The sequence below is a fragment of the Sceloporus occidentalis genome, unplaced genomic scaffold, assembly GCF_023333645.1.
Source record: "Sceloporus occidentalis isolate IW3139 unplaced genomic scaffold, rSceOcc1.0.p SCAF_3, whole genome shotgun sequence".
In the NCBI taxonomy this organism is placed as follows: domain Eukaryota; kingdom Metazoa; phylum Chordata; class Lepidosauria; order Squamata; family Phrynosomatidae; genus Sceloporus; species Sceloporus occidentalis.
The window spans coordinates 66,110,702-66,136,052 of NW_028316983.1; the positions used below are offsets into that span (position 1 = coordinate 66,110,702).

Sequence of the window (25,351 nt, forward strand, 5' to 3'; positions counted from 1 at the left end):
TCAGATCCACAACAGAATAGGCACTTTGTTTTATGCTCTACACGTCCCTAAAATCAGATGCAATGAAGCATGATATAAAATTATTTTAAGACAAGTTAATGATTCTCATTGTGGGAGAAAGGTGGAATATAAATCCTTGAAATAAATAAAGAAAAATAGAAAACTTTAAAGGACGCCTTTCATTTAATGGAAATTATTTTGCTGTTTTTTTTTAATTAGTAGCATATAGTAGTCATTATATAATTTGTATGTCACCCCCTTACTTCAGACTTACTGGCCAAAGTAATTTATAGCTCTAATGCCTGAATCAAACATAATCTATATTGAGATATTCTAGTGTATGGAACTAAATGAATCAATTTTGCCTAATTGAGAGAAGCCTGGAGTTGTTTACGATGACTTTTCAGCACTGTAATTTAGAGCCGGTTCTTTTCTTCCGGCCAGATAAAAAATTCAAATAAAAAGTATTACTCTTCAACATACCATGAGATAGTTGGTATTTATTTGCTGCAACAGACTAACCCAACAGCCTTCTGGAAATGTTTTCTCTTTTCCTGTGCACAAGTATCTAATTAGGATTGTGACTGTTCCTAGATAAAATGTTCCCAATTAAAAAGCCTGAAACATGTCTGCCATTTTCTTCTTTAGGCCTTTGAATTGGCTACAGGTGACTATCTGTTTGAGCCTCACTCTGGTGAAGACTATTCACGGGATGAAGGTAAGAATTATTCACTGAATTGTCTAAACTGCTAAAAATTATTCATATAGGGTGGGGAAGTGATTTAATGTATGTGTTTGCAGTACAGTGAAAGAGGTTGAAGAATGGGAGATGTGTATTGTCTAGTGCAGGGGTCAGCAACCTCCGGCCCGTGGGCCGGATGCAGCCCGCCGAGGCCTTTTCACCGGCCCCGGCGCGGTCCTGCTGCCGATTGCCGCCCCGCTTCTGCGCCGCTCCGGGCGCCATTTTGTTTTTTAAAATGGCAGCCGAAGTCTCGCATGACCTTTCCCGTTGCGGGGCACGACAGGAAAGGCCACGCGAGACTTCACCGCCATTTTAAAAAACAAAATGGTGGCGAGCCTCTAGGAGGCCCAGTGCGATCTCCGGAGCCCTGATGGAGGGCCCTGGCGGCAGCAGCGGGCCTCTAGGAGGCCCAGTGCGATCGCCGGAGCCCTGTTGGAGGGCCCCAGCAGCGGCAGCGGGTCTCTAGGAGGCCCGTTGAAATTGCCAGGGCCCTCCAACAGGGATCTGGTGGCGGCAGCGGGCCACTAGGAGGCCCGTTGTGATCACCGGGCCCTCCAAAAGGGCTCCGGCGGCGGCAGCGGGCCTCTAGGAGGCCCGGTGTGATCTCCAGAGCCCTGTTGGAGGGCCCCGGCGGCAGCAGCGGGCCTCTAGGACTTTTTTGCCAGCCTCTGATGGGGCCTCGGGCCCCGTCAGAGGCCAACAAAAAAGCTGCCGAGGGCCTTCAGCACTGGAGGCCTCCTCCTGGTCCCTGGAGGGTGGAAGCTCTGCCCCCGACATGTGGCTCCGCCCCCGGTGGGTGGAAACTCCACCCCCGGCACACGGCCCCACCCCCGGAGGGTGGAAGCTCCCCCCCCGGCTTCGGCCCCCCAGTTGTCTGAGGGACAGCAACCCAGCCCCAGGCTCAAAAAGGTTGCCTACCCTTGGTCTAGTGGATAGGGGGATGATGGAGTTAAATTTATTTTTCTGTATGATATGACAGGATCTGTACACCTCATGATAAGGTCAAGACTCCACATACTTTTCTTAGTATTGTGACACAAAACCTAATAGTTTAAATAGATCAAAATACATAGCTGGTTGTCTTGAGATTTCATAATTGCAGATGAACGTTGAAAAAGACTAACAGGTAAAAATGAGCAAAACTGACATGGACTGATTCTTGCTTAGATAAAGTTGAGTGTCTCTTGTGCAAAATGCTTGGGACCTGAATATTTTGGAATTGGGTTTTTTATTATTATTATTTTGGAATACAGGTAGTGTAGTACAAACTTACGTTGCATTTGCAAGGCTAGAGTTAGACACAAGCCTGGAGAGAGGTGCAAGGATTTGTTAACTGGGGGAGACATGGATTCATGCCATGCACTGTGTTTGGATTCTTGCCATTTTACAGATCCATGTGTTTCTTCCCAGCCTTGTGTCTCTCTCCAGCCTTGCACTCCATGTACAGTATTACAAAATCAAAATATTCTAACATTGAAGCCTTGAAGCATCACATCAGCATTCACGTTCAGATTTTGGAGCATTTCAGATTTCTGGTTAAGGATACTCTATTTGTGCTCCTAATTTTGAAAAATACAGGCACATTCCAAGGCAAAATTGAATGTGCTTAAATCTATGGATTTTAGAAGACTTATTTGTTATTTATTTATTTATTTATTTATTTATTTATTTATTTATTTTATATCCTGCCTTTCTCCCAAAATGGAACCCAAGGTGGCAAACATGTATAAAACATACCAGTTAAAATTTTACAATTAAAATCATAAAAATATAAAGATTACAAATATAAAATTTTAAAACATACAGAGTTAAAATTAAACAGTCCAAGTCCAACCCTTTCATCTCCCAATAAAACCAAGCCTGCCAGATCTCAAAAGGCCTGTTTAAACAAAAATGTCTTTGCCTGCCTACGAAAGGCCAGCAATTAGGGGGCCTAGTCTCCCGTGGAAGGGAGTTCCACAGGGAAGGAGCAGCCACCGAGAAGGTGCTCTCTCGGGTCCTCACCAGGCGAGCCTGGGGTGGTGGTGGGACCGAGAGAAAGCCTTCTCCTGAAGATCTTAGGGCTCTAGGTGGTTCATACGGGGAGATACGGTCTTTCAAATAGTCTGGACCTAAGCCGTGTAGGACTTTATCGGTCATAACCAGCACTTAAGTAGACTTAAGTACACTAAACTATGTGGCTGTATTTTGCACATGACTGCTAAATGTAGAGGATAAAGAAGGCACTACTCATGTGTTTATTTTAAAAAAAAGTGACTTAGAAACTATTCAGCTGATCACTAATACTCAGTTCTAAACGGTAGAATACAAGAAATTGAAACAATTTGTTTTAGCCATCTGGGCTGAAGCCACAGGAACATAGCTGCATTATATACCAGCAGCCTGCAACAGGCCAGAACTAAGACATCTCAGCCATGTAACTTTAGCATTGTTCTTGTAGAGCAGCAGCTTCCATGTCCAAAGAAAGTAAATATGAATTAATTCTTATGCTTTTGTCCCCCCCCCCTTTTTTTTTTTCTCCTGGGGACCATAGACCACATTGCATTAATCATAGAACTTCTGGGGAAAATACCTCGCAAACTCATTATGGCTGGAAAATATTCCAAGGAGTTTTTCACCAAAAAAGGTAAGGTGGAAAGAATAAAAAATTTGTAGGTATAAAAAGATGCGAGTTCCATTCTGGGCATGACTAAAATATTCAGTATTCACACTTGGTTTTAATTTGTTTTTTAACAGCAAGTTGTCTACTTAGTTAACAAATTGACTTGAGGCATGGCAAAACATGTTACCTGTTGTTGGGCAACAGTCACACTTGCTTTAATTTCTAAAGCTCTAAGGAATTTAAGGAGGTAAAATGTGAATGTCAAATATGGAGCTAGGACTTTTGTAATCAAGAGTTGTAAAGATGTGGATTTTTAAATTTTCACTCATGCTAAGAAAAAATAGCATGTAAGCTTCAGAAGCTTGTGAACCATTTATGTCAACATCTTGTTCATTCTCTAACAGCAAAGGACTACAAATATGCTCATGGGGAATATGAAAAGCCCCAGCTTCACACCTGAGCATATAATAGGGAGAGAGTTTGGGGAGCACTCTTGCATTTGTATTGTACTTCTCAGATTGGAAAAAGGATTACAGTTCTTGTGTGTTGTACTATATTTTGCACAACAGAAATTAAATTAAGCCCTTCTCCCAAACTTAATGCTAGTAAGAGGGCAGTGTCCTTGATATTGTGCTGGATGTCAGATACAACCCACAGAGTGATAGGAAGTGTGGGCAGGATCCTGCCAGTCAAGGACACTAGGTTGCCTACCCAAACCATCCTAAAACATGTGATCCCATAGGCTAACAGAGTTTCTTTATGTATTTAATTTATGCCCTGCTTTCCTCCAGACATGGGACTCAGTATGGTTTGCTCTTGCTTTATTGTTTTGGCATCTGCATACATAGTGCTAGAACAATCTTGCTGTGACTCAAAGTGCTGATGTAGTGGTGTGCCAAACTGACGTAGTATTGCCTACTCTCACTGCTCCATAAAATCCCTGTAGAACTATCTCGTGTAAAATTCGGAAGAGCAAATTATTATTGGAAGAGCAAATGATTATTCCACAACACTGTTTTAGATGGCACTTGAGTCTTGCCATCTGGGTCGGTTCACCATGATGTGTATGTTAAAGATACCTTGTTAACATTTCTTGTCATTGTTCTTAGGTGATCTGAAGCACATCACCAAACTGAAGCCATGGGGCCTTTTTGAAGTTTTGGTGGAGAAATATGACTGGTCCCAAGATGAGGCAGCTGCGTTCACAGACTTCTTAATACCTATGCTGGAGCTGAATCCTGAGAAGAGAGCTACAGCGGCTCAGTGTCTCAGGCATCCCTGGCTAAACTCCTAGATGCTTCAAGCCTGGCACCAGGGCCCTCTAACTGGGTTTACAGCATAATATATATATATATACAGACATAAATGTCCCAGCTGCCCCTTCCCTCTTCTCCCAAGTCATTTTTTTTCCTTGTTGATTTTCAGAGCGAAGCTTCTCCTTGAGGACTTTTGAGATTTTAGATAAATCTAACTGTTCATGTGAGTTTGTGTACTTGACTCAGTAGGGACTGTTGTCAGCCAGTGGGCGTCCATATGTTTTGCTGTGATTGGAGTTTGCCAAAGAGTTTTTATGGGAATGTGAAATTACGCCCTCTTTCCTCTGACTCTCTTCCTTACTCAAGTACCTTACCCTTTGAAGTGTGGGGAAATCTTCATTGGAACACACTCCCTTTAACTATATTGCAGTCATCCCAAGGGGGATGTGAAGAGCTGTGAATCCCTCTTTAGCTCACTGACTCCGGGAGTCATTTTCTTAGTGCACATCCAGTTGCTGACAGTAAGAGGAGAAATGGCAGATGGCACCAAGGTGGTAGCTCCATGTGGAGCACTGAACTCAACTCATTCCTTAGGTGTCTGTTCAGCTGCTTGTGTATTTTTTTTTCTTATTATTCTTTTCAAACATACTTTTATCTAGTTTTAGCCATGGAACCTTTTGAAAATGCCTGTATGAAATATGCGCATATATATATATATATATATATATATATATGCACTATTTTTGTTCCCTCATTGTTCAGATGATTTACCGAGCCCAGTGAAATAAGCTGCTCTCCAAAACTCAATTGGGTGTACTTGAGTAGTTTCACAAAGCAATGGGAAGTGGTAAAAGGAACAGTCTCTGCAACAGAGGTGAGGAATGTGCAGTCCTTTAGATGAGGGATTGCAACTCCATGATCCCACCTCACTGTTAGCTATGCTAACTAGGACTGATAGGAGTTGCTGTTCTACTAAAAATTATGGATCTATGCATTTGTTGGCTGCAGGAGGGTAACCCACTTGCCCGGTTCTGTGCCAAACCTGCCCAACATTAAAACCCTAGGCAAAAATGTGGTCTGCCAACTTTGTACTGTGGCCTAGGAGCTGCATGAAAAATGCATATATTTCTCCAATTCAAACCGGGTTACAAAAACAGAAGTATTGTCAAGGATGGGACTAGCCACTTTGTCATGTGGGTCTGCCTTATGCCATCAGTGCTATTATATGGGCCTTGTGTAAAATTGGACATTTAGGAGAGAGCAGTTTTCAGGAAAAAAATAGGATATATCCTTATTCTTTCGTTACTCAAGGAAATGTGGTATTAGTTGATTAGGTTGTCTTTCTAGCCATTCTCTGTGCCCATACTTTCCCACTGCATTTCCAGATGTTAAAGGATTTAATGGTATGTAGCCTGTCAATTTGTTCAAAGTGTTGGACTAGAAATGATCTTTCTGGAAAGATTTTTTTTCTTATGTATTAACATCAGGAGAAATAATGTTATTTTTCTTACCCAGAGATAAAGGGTTAAATTCACTTTTCCAGAATTGTTAAAAATTTGGTAGGTCAACCAAACACATTAGCTATTAAATTCCTATAAAAGGTGAGTTAGCCATGACTTGCCCACCTAAACTTTCTTATTATATCAGAAAAATTATGTAGTACTAGTTTTACAGTGATTATCTCTTGAGCTTCAAGAGGTTGTCAGAAGATCCCCTGCTCCCTGCTCTAATGTTAGGTTTCAGGAAGTTGGGAAGTTCAACAGCCTTTCTTGACCATGGACCAAATAGGCTTTTGAGGTAATTAAAATTTCCAGGCCTGGAAACCCCTGGAAGATTCAGATTTTCAGGCACCGTGTAAGACAAAAGCTGCCAGCAATGAAACACTTTTCTCAATGTCTACTCTCCATATTTCTCATACACAAATATGTGGCACAGTTTTATTTTTGATTTTTAAAATTAAAATGGAACTACCATATCTCCTTCGTGTTCTAAATTGGCCATGCTATCATATGATGCCTGACAGGGGGTTAAGTGGAATCTGTGCTGTATGACCATTTAAGAGATGTTAAGTAAGGTTCTCTGTGCATAACCTTAAGATGAAAAGGAACACATTAAGTTTTTAAATTATATTCCTGTTATCTGGAGTATCTCCCTTACCTTCCAAAAGCACTTCTGTGCCTGTCTAAAAAAGATTTTAAGATGGGACTAGAATGTATAATAATACTTTCTCTTAACTGAAAACTTGTCGGCAGGGAGACATGAATTTCCAGTGTCAACACAACCATCTTGGCTACCTGAATGGTGCAAAATGTATCTTTTGGATCTAATACAGGTTCTGCTCCATAGAATATGAGCTGTTGCTATGTCTTTTGTACTAAAAGAGACATACTGGCATAGTACAAATGGTGACTTGTCAGGATTGCCTTTGTATTTTGTGGCTATCAGATTCACTCTACTTCCAAATTGCCATAAAGTGCTCACTAATCAATTTGTACTTGTTTTGTTGACCTAAAACCTGAAGGAAAAACAAATACATTTTTATTCTTTCTATTGGGCGCATTGTCTTTTTTTCTTTGTAAGTGCAGTACAATAAAGAGATTATTAAATAATATACAGGTACTTTCAATATGCTGTCTGTGTTCATCACATTTGTACAGTATGTATGAGACAGTGTGTAACTTCCATCCTTTCTATTTTAATGCTATGGCTACATCATATTACCCCCCACCCTTCAAGCATGCTATTATAATTGTACTTTAGGGATGTGAGTAATATGGTGATGTAGCCATAGCATTAAAGTAGAAGATAAGGAAGTTCGACTACTGCTCTGTTCAGCAAATTGTTTCTGTTGTTAGGTTGAATTAACCCTTATAATCATTGAACTAGTACTTTATCATCACACATTTATTCATCTTGGTGTAACACTTGTCTTAAAATGAAGATCTGACACTAAATTACAAAGAGAACCTTTGAATACTCAGATGCATAGTAGATGTGCTATGTCCTGGTCACTCAACATTTGAGTTTGGACTGGGCTGGAATTGGAATACTGTTACACACTTTACCAAATCTGGAACAATTTGTTATTTATTGTTGTTGTTAACTGCCATCAAACTGACTTTGATTTATGGAAATCCGATGAATGCAAGTCCTCCAAGTAATCTTAACAACAACCCTGCTCAGGTCTTGCAGGCTCAGGGCAATGGTTTCCTTGACAGAGTCTATGTGTCTGGAATGCAGTCTTCCTCTTTTCTAAATGTCCTCCAGCTTTCCAAGCATTATTGTCTTTTCTAGTGAGTCATGTCTTCTCATGATATGGCCAGAATATGACAGCTTCAGTTTAGTCATTCTATAGTGGGCAAAGTCTGTTGGAAAGTTACACTACAATCTACTAGCATGTAATATCATTCCTTTGTGTAAACTGAACTCTGAAAGCTGTTGAGATGACCAGAAGAGTACATTTGGGTAAGAGGAAGCAAAGAAAATGCTGCCTTTTTTTAGTTATAGTCTGAAGCCTGGTTATAGAACCATTGTTCTTGGAGACCAGTATTGCTCATATTTGCTATAGAATTCACAATGTTTATGTGCAATGGAGTTAGTCTCTGAATTGTGGGAAACTTAAATAGGAGACACTTGAGTATAAGAACAGAATAAAAGACAAAATCCAGAAAGCATGGCAAGCAACTGCACTCTGCACTTCCCATTATTTAGGATAAGCCAAAATAAAGGTGATTTCAAAAGTAGTTTGTTTTGCCAGATCAATTCTGTAAGGGTTTTTTTTTCTGTGAAAAGTGCCAGCAAAATATATCAGATAATTTTCTATATGCTGCTTACTATCTCGCAGGTCTGCATTGACTACTGGCTGAATGCATCACTTTTTAAAAAACCCGATGAATTTGATTTCTTCATTAGAATATCTTGTTCTAAGAAAACTTGCTCTGGTGTCCAGGTTCGCCCCCCCCCCCCCAAAAAAAAACCCCAACACCAACAACACACCAATGGGTCCTGTTGGGCTTATCTGATACTGGAGGGCAATAATGCTTCAAGGCAGCACCAGGTGGCCAGTTTCCATGTTTAGGTATTAAGACGGCAGAATTAAAGAGATACTTAGTGGAGGCCCCTGCCAGGGTTCTGGTGTTTAAGCAGCTACCTAGGGACTCCAGGTGCTAGTGCCAGCTCTGTTTTTGGGCAGTATGAAGTAGCTGTAGGTGTTCCAGTAATAAGGAGGTGATTTTGCAAGAGTCTCTTTCCTGTCACCCCACTCCTTCAAAACTCCTTCTAGATGTCTCTTTTTGCCCTGCAGAATGGATAACATTTAAAAATCCATGGTATGGGTTATGCCTGGTGCTTGGCACTCATGGGTATCAAAATAGCCCTCTTGAGTTGTCTCAAAGCTGGAAGCAAATATGCCCATTTCAGTCAAAGGCTTAAGACCGCTCCATTCTTCATCATCATTCATTTCCTTCTTCTGCAAGACAAAAGAACATTACAAGGATAATCCAAAAATAGGTATCTCCCCTCCTATTGTTTACTATCAATGCTCATTGCACAGCCACAAAGCATAAGCATCTCAGGAGGCAGCAAGTCGGGATGTGTGGCATGCTCTCCCAGCAACCTATAAATTCTAAACTTACAGAGGTTGCCATTGCTGTAATAGTACCATTTATAATTAGCTGTGCTCATAACCAGAACTTGAAATCTCTGGACATTTGCTGGCTTCCATATAATTCTGTGGCTAACAGCAATGCCTTGTCAATCATTCCCTAATCATCTGTAGCCTTGGCTGTTCTTAATACATCTAATATTGCTAATTTTCATGTACACTTACATCCGCATTTCCTCCAGTGACCTCAAAACATTGCACTTCGTTTACACAATTGATCGTGACAGGCTGAGAGAATGAATGGCCCTAGGTTATCTAGTCAGGCTGAGAGAGTGAATGACCCTAGGTTATCCCCTGAGTTTTATGGTTCAGTGGAGAGTGGAATCTAGTTCTCCAAAATCCCAGTGTAACATTGAAACCACTATACCACACTGTGTGATGTCGGGGACTTCAAGGGGAACCAGGCATTTGTCTATTCTGTGAAAGGTCAGCTTACCCTTATTTTCCACTTGGAAGTCAGATGGAAGGAGATTGTCTTGCCGGTTGCCAAGCACAAAGGCCAAGAAGGAGAGGATGAGAGCATCAAGGATCCCAATGATGCAGAGGATGTATGCCCAGCGCACTGTGCACACTCCCAGTGTGTACTTGTCTGTCTTCTCTCCACACATCCGTTTCACCTCAGGGGAGTCCCAGCCATCGGGGTAGAGCAGGCAACCTATTGCCAAACCTGCACCTGAAGTGGGGAGGGGAGAGGTGTTACGGTATGCCAGTGGCCTGTATGTGAGTCTCATTCAGGGCAGATGTCAATTCAGGATCACTTATGCTGAAGGTATGTGAATGTAATTTCCAGTTCTGAGAATGTGCCAGAGAGGCTCCCAGGGAAAAAAGGGGTGAGTGGAGGTATGGAGAAGATATATCACATTGAGAGGGACAGGCAAAGCCAAGCAATCAATTTACCCTATTACACCATCAGAATTTGGAAATGTTACTTGGGTTGTAACTAGTCCTAATTCTGGCAGCTGTAGTCCAAAGCCCACACATTTCCAGTTTCTGATCATCTTTGACAGAAGGCAAGGTTCCTTAATGCAGATTGCCCACCTGTCCAACACCATCTTGCACCTTTTGCATTCTGACTTGAAAATTGTTGCCATTCAGATCATGTGTTTTCAAAAATCACGTTTTTAGCTTTGGTCAATTGATGATGGCTTGGATTTGGGCAACCCCAATTTGAAAGTCAACGTTTTAGCCCTGCAAACCATTTTCAAAGGCAAGCCTTTCCTTCACCGCTGAGTAATTACAGCTCAATACAATGTATCTGGGAGAGATAGAAGGTAGCTAAACCATAAGATATGCACCTTACTTTCAACATGGTTCTTGCTTTGTATTATTTGGCCTGTTACCCAAAGTATACATGTATCCTGCTTACTCTTGTTTTGTTATAAATTAAGATGGTTGTTGCTTTTAGAGAAGCTTGTTGGGATGTTTTCTTGCTAGATATGATTCTGTGACATTTGTTTCTATGGCAACACCCTACAATTCTAATATAAATATTATAGTATAAGGTCTTGCATACAATGCTAAAATGACTTTCCTTGAGACAACTTCTGCTATTTTAGCACAGATTGTATTTAGAGACATGAAAGCTGCTCTCCACGTGATGAAAGAGCTTTATGTACTATGCTATAAGAACAAAGTGACAACAGAAATCCACGGTATGTGGAGACATGTCAAATCCTCCCTATTTTCTGGTGACAGTTGCTGGTGCAGCTGAACTGTGCTACAATAATAGTTGAGATTGCTATTTCAGATATTGCAGAGAGATCTGAAGTCTCCATGTACTAACCTAAAGAGGCTACAATGCAATGATATATCAATCCTGCCTTCTAGTATGAAAGGTCACTTATGCATGAGATTAAGGCACAAAACTGGTAAGGTGCAGAGTCATATGGTTCGCTATAATGATGCCAGACAGTTTCATAAAAGGCATAAATGTTTCTTCTTTCCATCTTAGAAAATACAATGGTAGCTGTGTCATACATCGAGCCATGAATATATCATTTTTTCCCTCGAAGAGGGACAGATCAATTCATCTAAACAGAGAAGTCTCTTCAAAATGACTTATTATTTGATGGAATAATGTATGGTGTTTGATTATCATGATTTTGATTGTGATGGACTCAATCACTTGTCTCCCAAGTCTTTTCTTATCTATTGTCTTCAAACACACACTCTTCTATCAGTCATCCTGCAGTTATGCCTCAAAGCAGCAACTCATTCATGCTCCAGGCCCAAAGAGGAGAACACTGTAGCAGATAGCAATAGCGATAGATGCCCATCTATACTGGCTGAAACAATTGGAGGGAGAAGAGATCACTATTGGATAAAACAAGAGACACAAAGAACTACATAATGTATGGAGGTGAGATAAGATGAACTAGCAAGTAGCTTGTTGGTGCTTTGGTAGGAATCAGCAGCACTGCCGCTTCTTTTCTTTGAAAAATACTGGGTAGAATTAGTGAAGGCAATATTCTTCAAAAGCTGTGGCTCAAGGAATCCTTTCCCCAACCTCACCCAAGCCCAGATCTTTGTCCCCCTCAAAGGAAAAGCTAACCCAGATGTTTCAGGTACTTGGCTTTGGGAGGTGGTAACTCATCATCCCCACTTAGTATGCCATGTTGGCTAAGGACAATAGGAGTTGTGGTCCAGTATATGTGGAGAGGTCCAGGATAAGCAAGGCAATATAATATACAGAAGCCCCTCTGCATTCACTAGCGTTAAGGGTGAAGGATGCCTGTGAATGTGGGAAAATGGCAAATAAAAAAAAAAACACTGGTGTTTTTACCTAAGAGAACATCTCTCTAGGAATCTCCAGGTTCTCCAATACAACTCTGTGGTCAGCATCTGCCAGACACTGATCATAGAATTATGCTGGAGGACCTACAAATGCCTAGAAAAGTGTTTTCTCTAGGAACATCTAAGGTTCTCCAGCACAACTCTGTGGTCAATATCTGGCAGAGAAACCTACAGATTGCTAGAGCCACAAATGTGGAGGGCCAACTGTAGTTTCGCTCAGCTTTTCCCAACAGCTCTTTGAAAACTGATTAGGAGACCTCAGGATACAATTCAGTATTACAGATGTTATATTGATACAAATGCTATGCTATGTTCAGTTTGTTTTTAGTATATTAGTATATTATTTTAGTATTTTAGCATTTTATAGTGTTATGTTTTATCATCCATGTTTGATTATATATGTTTGATGTTCCACCTTTTGGTGGAAAGGGCATTATAAATAAGTGTTGTTGTTGTTGTTGATCAAGAAAACAGTTCAGCTCAGAAGTTGCCATGGAACGAGTTCATTTAAGGTGTTCAGCCTGTCTTATGAAAGCCAATCTTGTTAAGATGCATGCCACTTGAAGTGTTTCACTGTTTCTGTATAATACTTGTTATGATCAGTTGAAAGGATTCCCTTGCATGAAATAGTAGGTCTCATTGTTTCTGGCCACTGTTCATTGGTATATCAACACTGAACCAAAGTCAGATACTTACTAAGACCCATGAGACAACAAAGCACTCTTCTGGGTACCTATCACTCGTTGTCTTGAGTCATTCACAGGTAATTTTAGCCAGTTTCAGGCACTTGTTTGCAGCATTTGTAGGGCTGAAATCGGGATGAGATGCGTGTAAGCATGCATAATCCACCCATTGCAAGCACCCTACACCACCAGTTACATCATAGAAATAGAACTCTGTAAAGATGTTCAACGAAATACCCTTACAATTGCTTATCCAGACTTTCATGATCAGTGTATGAAGATCTGTGAAGTAACTTGGTCACATTAGGGGGGACATTATCTCTTCAATTTTATTTGTCCCATGGGGCTTCTGTGTCACTATGGAATAGTTTACCCCACCTATGATTGCATATCAAAGGGATAGCTCTACCATAAAGCAGAGTGAGGTGTCTGTCCTAGACAGCACATGATGGAACGTGGGGATGCTAACCTGGCTAATTTCCTTTGTAAGAGAGTAGAGTTCTGTGTGTGACACAACCTGTCCTGGGTCCCCAGCCCAGAGAGTTGCTGCCTCAGATATGACAGAGGGCTCTACCCTCCCCACCCCCAGTATTGATGTAATGGTTATCTGCAGTGTTGCCAACAAGTCTCGAAGATATTCCTCGGAATGTTTTACCAAATATTCAGTCAAAATCCCTGGAAAGACATTAATTAAATTCCTTGGATTCTGGGGAATTCCCCAGAAATTGGCAATGCTGGTTATCTGCTAGTCCTGTTGTGGTCTAAGGAGAGTGGAGGTGCCCTCTTGCCCTCCGGCTCAGGCAGCAATATTTCTAGGCCTGGTACAGGCTAATAGCGTGACTACTATTACTATGCTCATTTATAGTAGGCTGAAAAGAGATGAGCAAAGTGCTCCTGATCATGCCAGGGACTACTCATTCTTGTTCAACTCACTTCGGTCTTTAAATAATCCAGTGAATATGACTGTGTGTCTGTCTACATCTATACACAGAGAGTGAGAGTGAGAGAGATCTATGACAAAAGAAGATAAGTAAGCAGAAGATTATTATTTCAACAACTACATGTTTGTGTGATTCCACCCTTCTGACCAGGATCTGAGAAAGGATATTATTCTGTGTCTCACCCATCCCATTTTGTCAGTAAACTACAAGGGAGCTACTGTGCACCACCTTATTTTGCCTTGATGTAGAGGTAAGAGAAAGGCAGCTTCTCAGCCCTATCCAAACCCTTTTATCTTAATGAGATAAATCCATTGTTTCATCAGAGAGGCAAATTGGCTAAAGTGAAACAGGAGGAGGGATGGTATAATCTGACTCCTCTCTGTGTTTCCTAGACAGCAGACAATGGAAATTCCACTGCCTGCCATTTCCAGTCTCCCTATGAGACTTGAAAGTGAAAAGAGAACAGGTATAAATTGGACTTCTGGTGTAAGGAAGAGAAAACAGGTGTTGAGAACCTTTGTGAGTTGTCTCCACTGGCTGAGAAGGGCTTGCAGGATCCCTAATGGAGAGTGTTCAGGCATTACAGTCAAAAGTCAAAAACAGTTCAGCCAGTTCTAATGCTGTATGCCCAGGGAACCTCTGGGCATTACATGTTGGGCTGCTTTTGATTCAGAGGAGGGTTTCAAATGCAATTTGTATGATACAGCACTGGGAGGAGTAGATGGGTAGTTATTGGGAGGAGGGCAATGCTCTCATAGTCCCCCAATTAAAAAATCTGCCTCCCCTGAAATTTCCCTTTAGTCCACAAATTTATAGCACTGCAGTAACTTAAAACATCAGTCAAGCATTTAGAAACACAGAGCAGACATCCAAAGAAAAGGGGCAGGCAAACTTACCAAGGGAATGCAAACACCATGAATATAAGCCTTGTAGGTGTTAATCATTTTTGATGTATCACTCTTTGCAGTGCTAGAAACTGGGGGTCTGAAAGAAAAATTCATTTGTGGGGGTAGAATTCTTATTTATGGGGTCAATGCCACCCATTTCATTGCTCTTAGGAGTGGGTGGCTGTGCTTCAAGGGGTGTCCATGGAGGGATCAAACTTGTTTAATTTCTATAAATCAGAGTTTGGGGAGGAGTTGTTTTTTGTTCTTTTGACTCCAGAGCTTTCACCACCTTCCAAAAGCCAGGAGCCTAAGAAGGACAATCAAGTAAGTTTAGACTAGTCTCTCTGTGTCCCCCACCCTCACACCCCTGGAGATGATAGTGCTTGTTTTTTCAGTTCCTTTGAAATTGATGGGGAAGGACCACTGCACATTCTACTAAGTGGGTCCCTGGAATTCTGCCTCCAATTCCTACCTTCCAACAGCTACCCACTACTGAGAACTTATGTGAGTGAATATTGCATTTCCCAGGATGCTGAATTCTGTGCTCAAAATCAAACTGTGGCTTCTTTATGTTGGCTTATAATAAAGGAGCATGCACATCCTTACACATGCTAGTTATCTGTGTTCTTATATTTCTCCTGTATTTGGCCACTGTGAGCTATTTGGAGGTCTTTTCCAAGCTTCTTATTCTTAAGCTATTTATGCTTTGGGCCAAGTTGGAATTAGAGCTTTCCTTAATGCTATTGCTCCCCCGACTGCTTATTTAAAATGCCAGCAATGACCCTGACACAGTGTTGTTAGTTTTAATTTATTCTGCCAGTGACTTGACCCAATGTATTTCGATCTGCTGAAAGTGATCTCTGCAGATAATGTAACAAGAAAATGCCATTTCTCCTTGGCATGAATATTTCAAAAGGGTTTACATGTCTTTATTGCATTTCAGCATGTTTGCATGGTGGAATCACACAGATCCCCCAGGACTTTTGGGGTGGATAGCAACCACACAGAATGCTTATCATTCCATATCCCAGACATTGCCATTACTGTCAGGATTTAATCAGACAATCAGTCTTGTTAATCACATACACACTGGATTAAGCAGGCGATCCCTGGCAGGTTGGAAAGTTGTAATCTAACACAATTTGAATATACTTTTTATACGGATTAGATGTCTGGGTGTGCATTTTATACAGAACTAGAACGTTCATCGTCATATGAATTAAATACTTCAGCTCCTTTACTCTTTTAAGAAGGAGAAGGTAACCCAGTTGCAACTGCAAAAGTGAATGTGACCGTATGCTATTAAGCTCTAACTCTCTGCCTTTCCTTGTGGCTGTTCTTCAGATTTACACACTGTTCAGTATAATGCCTATACTTTCCATTAACCTGCCTGGTTTTGTAGTCTCCAATATTCTTAAACTTAAAGATATTCAGTTCCATTTTTCTTCCCTTTTTGTTTTTCCTCAGTTCTTCTTCTGATATTAATAAAAACAACAAATAAATAATCAGTCATACTTAGAGTAAACACACTGAAATTACTTGACAGAATTGAGTATCTGAAAGTGAAAGGACAGAGACTATTTTTCAGTTGTTCCTGCTTGCACAATCTAGAGAAATCTTATTATGAATGTGAACAAAATTGATCTTTAAATTTCATAATTCTTTCCAGAATTCTGTTACTCACATTATCCAAATGAAGTTGACACTCTTTTAGTGTTCCCCATTACTTTTACATTTTTGTTTCTCTCTGCTTTTAAAGTCTTAAGAAGCCTGTTCTACTTTGTATTGCAAAGCATTGCTTTGATTATATCCAGCTCACCATTCTTATTAGAACATAGATACCTTGCTCAGTTTTCCTCCTTTACAAAAAATTAAAAAGCTTCTCTGTTGCCTCAAACTGCTCTAGTTGTATACACTCTCATTTTTAAAGCAAACAAACAAACAATAAAAATTTCTACCAAATCTGTTTTCCCCAAACCAACATGTCCTGCTTATGGGTTTCCCAGAAGCATTCCTTGGCTACTGTGGGGATCAAGATGCTAGATGAGAAGAAACAGTGGACATCTAGCAGAGCTTTTTACATTGTTTTTGACTGTTTTGTTTCATGCTTCATTTTATATTCAGTTTGTTTTTTTATCTTTGTTCATTGCAAGTTGCCCAAAGAACTTTGTTACAGGAAAACAATGGAGTAACTAGGTAAATGAAATAAAATGTCAGCATCTGTGTGAGTGGACAGCAAATAGATGTCAGCTGGTATGTATTAATAAAGTGTTGTGCGTATCCTGTGCAGCCAGCCTTTAAAATCCTGAGATTGTTTGCCGCCATCAAGTTAAATGAAGGTCACTTTCCTGTTACCAGTACTGCAGTAAGATACAAATGAATTGTGTTGTCCATGAGCCTGTCTTTGGAAATGGTGTGAAAATGTCCTGCTAATCCAGAACAGAATGGTAATACTGCTAATGCAGTTTAATGTTCTTATTTTGTTGTTGTTGTGTGCTTTCACATTGCTTCCAACCTATGGAGAATCTAAGGTGAGCTTATCACAGGGTTTACATGGCAAGATTTGTTCAGAGGGAGTTTCCCATATGCCTTCCTCTAAGAGTGAGAAATGTGACTTGCCCCAGGTCACCCAGTGGATTTCCACAGATGAACAGGGATCCAAAGCCTAGTCTCCAGGGCCCTATTCCAACAGAGATAAGTTAAGCAGCTATAGTCCTCCAGATGTTGCTGAATGGCAATGCCCAGCAGCTCTAACCAGCAAAGCAAGAGTGAGAAATCATGGGATTTACAGTCCAGTCATATCTGGAGGATCACAATTACCCACCCCTTCTTGAGATGGGGAGTTGTTTCTGCAGCATGAACTGACTGATTTTCCTCTTTCTTTCATTGACCTTAAGACAGCATACCTAGATTTTTTCCCCCCACTACTTTAACAATATAACAAAACCATGATGCAGGTCAAGCTGAGAGCGAAAGAGGGGGACCCAAGGGCACACAGTGAATTTCATTGCTCAGTGGGGACTAGAACCAGATCTCCCAGCCCCACTCCACCGTGTTAACTAGTCCAACATGTTATATGTATGCAACAAATATTTAGTACTAGTAAACTTGTTAGAAAAATCTTCACTCCACTCTCCTTCACAGGAGGTTTTTAAACAGAGGTTAGATGATCATCTCTTCGAGTATTTTAGTGATGGATTCCTTCACTTGTTGGGCATACCTTCCAGCTCTATCATTCTGTGATTTTATGAAAATATTACTGAGAGCAACTGAGAATCAAGTTTTCAGAACGAATGTATTCATCCAAATGGGTCTAGAAAATCTTTAGTGAACGTATTTATACTGAAACCTTGTTGTAGCATCTTTGTTTTAGCACTATGTATTGGGAGTCTCAGCAGAAAAGTTAATGACACACAACATGGTTTTGCAGATGACAATCCCCTTTTCATCTAAATGGCTCCTAGCAGATGTGCTTTCTTTTTATACAGGTGGCCTTCACAGAACATTTTGGAGGAATTTGGCAAGGAGTTATGTTTCCTCTGAACATGATATCCCAAGGTCTGAAGATATTAGCACACAGGTGAGATATAGGGATGGGTACCCCCCCTTGCCACCCAGGTTCCCTGTGCCCAACTTACATGCTGCCAGCTGCATCCAAGCGCACACCTTGTACACAGTGGCTGCGTTGCAGAAGAAGAAGAGGCTGAAGCAGAGGATGCAACCAATGATGAGGAAGGTAGAGATGCCCACAAAAAACATGGCAGTTTTGAAGGCACTGGAAGGGATGGTGCCAAAGTCCAGTGGGCTGCCTTTGCAGATGAGTTCACCTGTTAGGGCATTGCCAATGCAATAGGAATAAAGACCGAAATAGCCAGCCTGTGGTGTGTCAATGCTGTCCCCGATCCAGTAGGGCTGGATGAAAGTCACCGTCATGATGACAGCAAAGCAGAGGGTGAAGAGTGCCCACAGGACTCCCATGGCCCTGGCGTTCCTCACGTAGTTGGTGTGGTAGATTTTGGCTGCCTCTTGGGCTGGCAGCATCTTGGCCATGGTGATGCCTGTGGTTGGAGTGGGTGGTCTCTTTTAGGAAAAGAGATGGTCAGAGGATCAGAAATGGAGGGTCAGGGTTGGAGAGTCAAAAGAAGGGCTTCTTTGCTATTTTTTGCCAGAAAAAAGCAATGGGAAGGGGCAAATGGGGAGCTTCAGGCTCCCTGTCCTTGGGAGCGGCAGGCTTTGATTGCCCTTCCTGGCAGAGGCAGCCTCTGTCCTCGAAGTCCCAGGCACTGAGTTCAGATCCTGGTGCTCTTCTTTCTTGATCAGCCCAGGAAGAGGCTGCTGGAGCCTGAAGGGTGCTTTACTCTGCTGTTGCTCCTCCTCTTCTTTTCTTCTTAGATGTGACGCTTCCCAGGCAGCTTCCAACTATACTCCTCCTCCCTTTCAGGTGGTCTAACCCACCCCGCAACCAGCCCTGCTTCTGCCACTGGTGGGATCAGATCAGGGAGGAACGGCTCAATGCTGTTGCTTATGCCTCTTTTCCTTCCTCTGGCCTTTCCTTCAGCACCACGGACAGCGCCCAGCCAAAACACAGCCACCCAGGGAAGAAGGCAAAGGACTAAAGCAGCAGCAGCAGCAGCAGCAGCAGCAGCAGCAGCATACAGTTGGGAAGAAAATACTGTATACGAAGATGGGTTTTATCAGGGGGGAAAAAGGTTTTAAATCTAAAGACAATTAATGTATGTTTGATAATGTAATGTATGCTGTAATAATAATAATACATAAAAAGATCTTGTATCACCTTTGATACTAACTGAAAGAAAGAAATTGGCATTATGAGCTTTTGTAGACTTCAGTCTACTTCTTCAGATGCATTTGGTGTAGTGGCTTCCACCAAAAGCCACTCTCTCTGACATAATAATAATAATAATAACAACAACAACAATAAATGATTTATTCATAGCCCGCCCAATCACAAGGAATCCGAGCAGGTTACAGCAGTAAAAATACATAAGTAAAATACATAAAAATAAAAATACAGTCTTCTTCTTGAAGCTAGACTTGATGGAGATGGGCCAGCCCATGGAGGGAGGGCTCTAACATGGCTATATCTTTGAATTCTACTAATAATACAGTGGGCCCTTGATATCTACGTCTTTATCCACAGATTTGAGGATCCACGGCTTGAAATATCTGCCAATTTAAATATAAATCCTGAAAAGCAAAGCTTGATTTTTTTCCATTTTATACAAGGCACCCAGGACCATTTTATTGTCCATTGCATTTATTTTATTTATTAGAGTACTTATATCCCTCCCTTCAGCCCGAAAGGCTATCAGAGTGGCTTACAATTATTATTTTTAATTAGACGGTTCCCTGCCCTCAAGCTTACAATCTAAAAAGAGATGACACAAAAGGAGAAGGGAATGGTGGTGGGGAAGGGGATCAGGTCCAGTAGTTCTCTCTCTCTGAGGCCTGGATCAAGGCAGATGTACTGGAGGGAGCGCTCATCCTCTTTAATGGGACTTGAGTATCCATTGATTTTGTTATCCACCAGGGCTCCTGGAACCAAATCCCAGCAGATAGCAAGGGCCCACTGTACTAATATTTATTTCTTACCCAACTCTCCCAATAATAATAATAACAATAATATGATATATTTATAGCCCACCCTTTCACGAGGAATCAAGGCGGGTTACAACATAGAAAAAAACCAGTAAAAAACAGTACATCAAGGTCAATCACAATTTAAAAACAGTCCCCTTCCCATCCCCCCTTCCCAATCATAATAACAAACCAATATAAAATATTTGTAATTGTCCCCATGGAGCAAGAACCGTGAACAGACACACAACATCAGTTAAAACACACATCATTTTAAAAGGACAAATAAGATGTACACATATTGAAACACTCTAGTGGGGCCTGAAGATATATTGTTAAAAGCATCCCCTCAAAAGGGGGACCAGTGTGAGAGACCCAGGGGCACTGGCATTGGCTTTTTTCTGAGGGTGGTTTTGAAGGACTACCGCTCCTTTGATGGGTGGATTCTTTGCCCTCAAAAGAAGTTGTTTCCTAGAGTTGGAAATAATATCCTTTGGCACACCTCCATTTTGTTGAGCTGGTCCAGGATGGAAAGAGTTCTCTTTTTGGTTCACAAAAGATAGCAGGCACAGTTTTGTGCACAGCTTTTTGTGACTTGGTAAGGATCCTTAGAGGCTGCTGGTGACTTCCAGGTCAGTGGGTTGATAAATCCCCCCAGATTTAGTTCAAACAGTCAGAGAATTGACAAATGTGCTATTGCTCCAAATAGGTTGAGCATTTTGGACAGTCTCTTTAAAAAAGTTATTGTCTTTCCCATTATTACACATCAACTATACACCTTGCAAAACCAATACACATCAACACACAAGTCATTTCCGACTCATGGCAACCCTAAGATGAACCTCTCATGTAGTTTTCTTGGCATGATTTGTTCAGAGGAAGTTTACCATTGCCTTTCCCTGAGACTGAGAGCATGTGACTTGCCTAAGGTCATCCAATGGGTGTCAAGGCCAAGCTGGGAACTGAATGCTGGATAACACAGTCGTAGGCCAGCACTCAAATCACTATGACAAGCTGGCTGTCAATATACATTATAGAGTCACATCAACTAAGCAGATTATAAAACTGACACTTTGTCCACTTTGGACAATCCCTTAAAAATTCAGACCCAAACCCAGGAGTCACTCTCTCACACACACATATACACCACTAAAAAGGGAACCACCAGCTGCTGGTTCCCTGAATATTACACCTGTTAACTTTACTACCTCAAATTAATCATTTATGTTTTTTGTGTGTTGACTGGTCAAAGCACTCACCACTGCAGTTCAGCAGAACTGACAATGGCCCTGTAACAGAGATCACTATGTTTTATTTGCCTACTGCATATGAGGCTGAGATTGGGGAAAGACTGGGATTAAGAGACCATGCCTTGCTTAAGACCTCCTTAATGGCTGAGCCAACATGTGAATTTAGGACTTTTTCAGTCCTTTTATAAGCTTCATTCACCAACATGCTTTCTAAGGCTGCATCCACACTGCATAAATAGTGTAGTTTGACACCACTTTTAAGTGCCATGGCTCAATGCTATGGAATAATGGGATTTGTAGTTTGTTGTGGCACCAGAGCTCTCTGACATAGGCTAAATATCTCCAAAAACTACAGTTCCCAGAATTCCATAATACTGAACCATAACAGTTACAGTGGTGTCAAACTCCATTATTTCTGCAGTGTGGATGTAGCCTAAGATGCATGAAACTCTTTCTGAGTAAGCATTCACAGGAGTGATCTGTTAGCCACTAACTTACATTACCTCTAGGCTACTTCTGGATATTTGGTTCCTAGGAGTTACACTGATTGCTTTGTAGGATGTCCGGCTGGCAGCAAAAAAAATTATATTTACGAGCTCAACATTAAAAACTCTTCCCAGAAGCTTTGAGGTATGGTATGAAAGCCCATACAGACAGGCCAAAATAAAGCTGCTTTGGGTCACTTTGGAGGTATACTGTTTAAATGACACATGCACCTTAAGAGGCCAGAAGCTGTGCCAAAGCTGCACTCCAGTCCTTAGAACTGGAGTGTAGATTTGGCGCAGCTTCTGGCCTCTTAAGGTGCATGTGTCATTTAAACAGCATACCTCCAAAGTGACCCAAAGCAGCTTTATTTTGGTCTGTCTGTATGGGCTCTGTGGGTTGGATCCAGGATCTGCCTTCTCTGGAAAAAGGAATTCATCCCTCCATCCAAGTTCACCAGCCTCCCACATTTAAATTCTTCTTCTCCTGGACAATCTCTAATGCAACCTAGCTGTCTCACCTATACCCTGATTTGTGTTCAGGTATTTTGCATAATTTTAACAGAGGGTTACTTTACTGATTTAAAAATATGAAGATCAAAGCCTGCCTTCACTTTGATCTCCACATGAACTGGGAAATTCCTCACTTGTTCAACAACTTCTCTGGTTATTCTGAGCTGAAAAGTGATTGTAGGAACAGATGGCCTGACTTGGAAACAATGAAACTTCTTTCCATATTTTTTTAAAAGGAAAGTTGGCTTGCTTAAGTCAAAAGATCTAGTGAGATTACTGTTCTCTGAACAATGATAAGACATTTTGCTTGGGGGTCAGCCTTGCCTAAGAAAACTCTTTGGAACTGACGGCACATACACACAGACATACAATGTTCACAGAGGGAGCAACATGGTATAGTAGTCTGAGTGCTGGACAAGGGCTTTGGGAAACCTGGGTTCAAATCCCTGCTCAGCCATGGAAAACCATTGGATGACCTTGGGCAAGTCATACTCTTTTAGCCTAAGTGCAAGTTAATGGCAATCCCCTGTAGGCAAATCTTGCTGAGAAAAGCCCTTGATAGGGTCACCTTAGGGTCATCATATGTTGGAAACAACTTGAAAGCACACTTTAGCAGCAGCAACAACAACATTCACAAGGGGAGAACTTGATTCCTTTTCAAATGCCAGCAGATAATACACTTAATGTTTTCAAAGAGATAGTAACGTTAGTCTCTTTTACCAAAAACAATTGAAATTTCTTCCCACTTAGTCTCAAAGGCATTACCGGATGTATGTTTACATGTAAGGTCTGTTCATGTCATGTGTGGTTCTTTTTTAATAGAGAATGCTTTCTTTTTAAACACTTGGCCATTGTGGAAAAATCACAGAAAGACAGTTATAATAAATATATAGTTTGAATAGGAACAAAACAGGTACAAACATTACCCTAGCATCCCCCCCCACATATATTTAAGGAAATTTTAGATTTGATAGCCACTCACAACATTCAGGTGTATTTCTGAAGCAGTCACTGCCTACTTGTGATAGAGCATGTGCTTTATATGTGTTGTTGATGAGCCCATTGATTATTGTTGTTGCACACTTTAAAGTTGTTTCTGACTTATGGTGACCCTAAGACAAACCTATCATGGGGTTTTCTTGGCAAGATTTATTCAGAAGAGGTTTGGCATTGCCTTTCCCTGAGGCTGTGAGCATGTGACTTGCCCAAGATCATCCAGTGGGTTTCATGGCTAAGCAGGGAACTCTGCTCTCCAGAGTCATAGTCCAACACTGAAACCAAAGCCCATGGAAACTTCCATTTACGAAAGCCTCTCAGTTATCATAAGAAGAAGAGAGTGTTGTATCAAATGCTGGTAGTCAGACGTATATGCTACAATGGGCCAGAGATTGGAATACAGATTGGCCTTGTTGGACCACAATTTCCAGTGTCCACCAGTCAATGTAGAATAGAGATTCAGGCAGTTTTACTCCAGTGAAGTAAATATTCCAACCGCTCTACTCAGTTAGATCAATTAAGGAGTTGGAGAAGAGAATATGAAAATTGGAAGGACCTGGAAGTCTTATGGAAGTCTTAGTTTATACCTTGTTTGTAACTGTTATATGTATTATTTCCTCTCCATTTTCAGGCCAAAACACGTTGGGTTTCCATCTAAAGTCCCCTTCAAATCTCTTCTTCACATCTCAGTATAGACTGTAGTCCAAGAAAAGTCATGCTTCCAAATTCTGTTGTATTCCAAAAGCCACCCTGTTGCTTCTCTGAATCTGGCCTTGTTCACGCGACAGTCCACAATATTACAGATATGCGCTTGTCTCCTGTGAAAGGTCTAGCAGGTGCAGCTGTTACTGTCTGAAGGCAGTTTTATATCTCAGGTTGTTTGAATAACCTCTGTGAGAAAGAGCAGACTGTTCACACTTGCTATTTTATTCAGCTAATTTTTCATTGGGCTGATAGCCCTGTTTGATATTCTAGATAAAAACTATATGAAATGAGCAACTGTTTTGTGGAAAGTATTCTTGAACCACCAGGCCTCTCTGTTGCTTTTACCTAAGACAAAGAAACATTCTCTGTATTGGAATACAAGTTTTTCTTGCAAGCCATGAAGGGAGGTGTAAAGCACTCATTTGTTCTGAGTGCAATGATTTCTCGTTTATTTAAGGCATCTGCATGAACATGTCAACTTTTTCCAGACTACAAAGATATCAGTAATACAAAAGAACATGAGAGACCTCCACCCCCAAAATATGAAATTTCAGTTAATGTTATGAAACTGTGTACATCATTTGCTGCCTTGCTCTTTCTTCTGCCCGAGGAAACTACCTTGAGTAGCCATGTTGATGTCAGGAGTCTAGGAAATGTGGTCCAAAGTATAGTAATTTTTCCAAACCCTTTAACATTTTGGGTGGCAGGTTGTTAGTTTAGTAGAAAAGAGTTTGGATAGTGTCTGCCTTGCTCTTGCATTTTTCCGTAAATATATTTGCTAGTCCCCCCCCCCCATAAATATCTTTGCTGGCATTGCTTGGGTCTTAATACTACTACTACTACTAATAATAATAATAGTATTTATTTGTATCCCACCTCTCCCTGTATTGGATCAAGGTGGGTAACAACAAACATAAGAACAATAAAAATAAAACACAACAAACCACAAGTCAAAACATAGCAAAACATATAAAATCTAATTCCCTATCTCCCTCCCACCTTAAAATAGCATTTAAAACAATAATTCCCAACTGGAGAGTGAACATTCCAAATTTGGGAATGTGTACTTTTGTGATTTGCAACAGCCACTGAAAGGTACGTCCCACTTTGCAACCAGCACACATCTCTGCAAGTCTTTGAAAATCATTCATATGTAGACAAATTTCAACAATTTCAGTCTCTGACATATTCCTTTGAAACAAAAGTTTGTAAAAGAAAGTCACATTATTAGTGTTGTTTC

General features: G+C 41.0%; 2 protein-coding genes and 1 long non-coding RNA gene across 5 annotated transcripts in view; 2 read left to right on the forward strand and 1 right to left on the reverse strand.

Annotated features, from left to right (window-relative positions):
* Nucleotides 1-7,213, forward strand: part of SRPK1 (SRSF protein kinase 1) — a 38,583-nt gene extending 31,370 nt beyond the window's left edge. For all 3 annotated transcript variants that reach the window (XM_089514789.1, XM_089514788.1, XM_089514790.1), the window contains 3 exons: nucleotides 649-718; nucleotides 3,276-3,368; nucleotides 4,454-7,213. In XM_089514789.1, coding sequence (XP_089370915.1) covers nucleotides 649-718; nucleotides 3,276-3,368; nucleotides 4,454-4,638 — 348 coding nt within the window. In that variant the 3' untranslated portion in view covers nucleotides 4,639-7,213. The remainder of the gene's footprint in view (nucleotides 1-648; nucleotides 719-3,275; nucleotides 3,369-4,453) is intronic.
* A 1,400-nt stretch (nucleotides 7,214-8,613) lies between these two features.
* On the reverse strand, nucleotides 8,614-18,882 carry LHFPL5 (LHFPL tetraspan subfamily member 5). Its single transcript, XM_089514791.1, has 3 exons — nucleotides 18,206-18,882; nucleotides 9,700-9,936; nucleotides 8,614-9,068 (listed from the first exon to the last, which is right to left on the reverse strand). Exons 1-3 carry the CDS (start codon nucleotides 18,615-18,617, stop codon nucleotides 9,052-9,054), a joined length of 666 nt encoding a protein of 221 aa, XP_089370917.1. The 5' UTR covers nucleotides 18,618-18,882; the 3' UTR covers nucleotides 8,614-9,051.
* On the forward strand, nucleotides 14,975-19,208 carry LOC149316094 (uncharacterized). Its single transcript, XR_016280438.1, has 3 exons — nucleotides 14,975-15,071; nucleotides 18,056-18,147; nucleotides 19,126-19,208. It is a non-coding gene; the product is annotated as an uncharacterized LOC149316094 (long non-coding RNA).
* The last annotated feature ends 6,143 nt before the right edge of the window (nucleotides 19,209-25,351 follow it).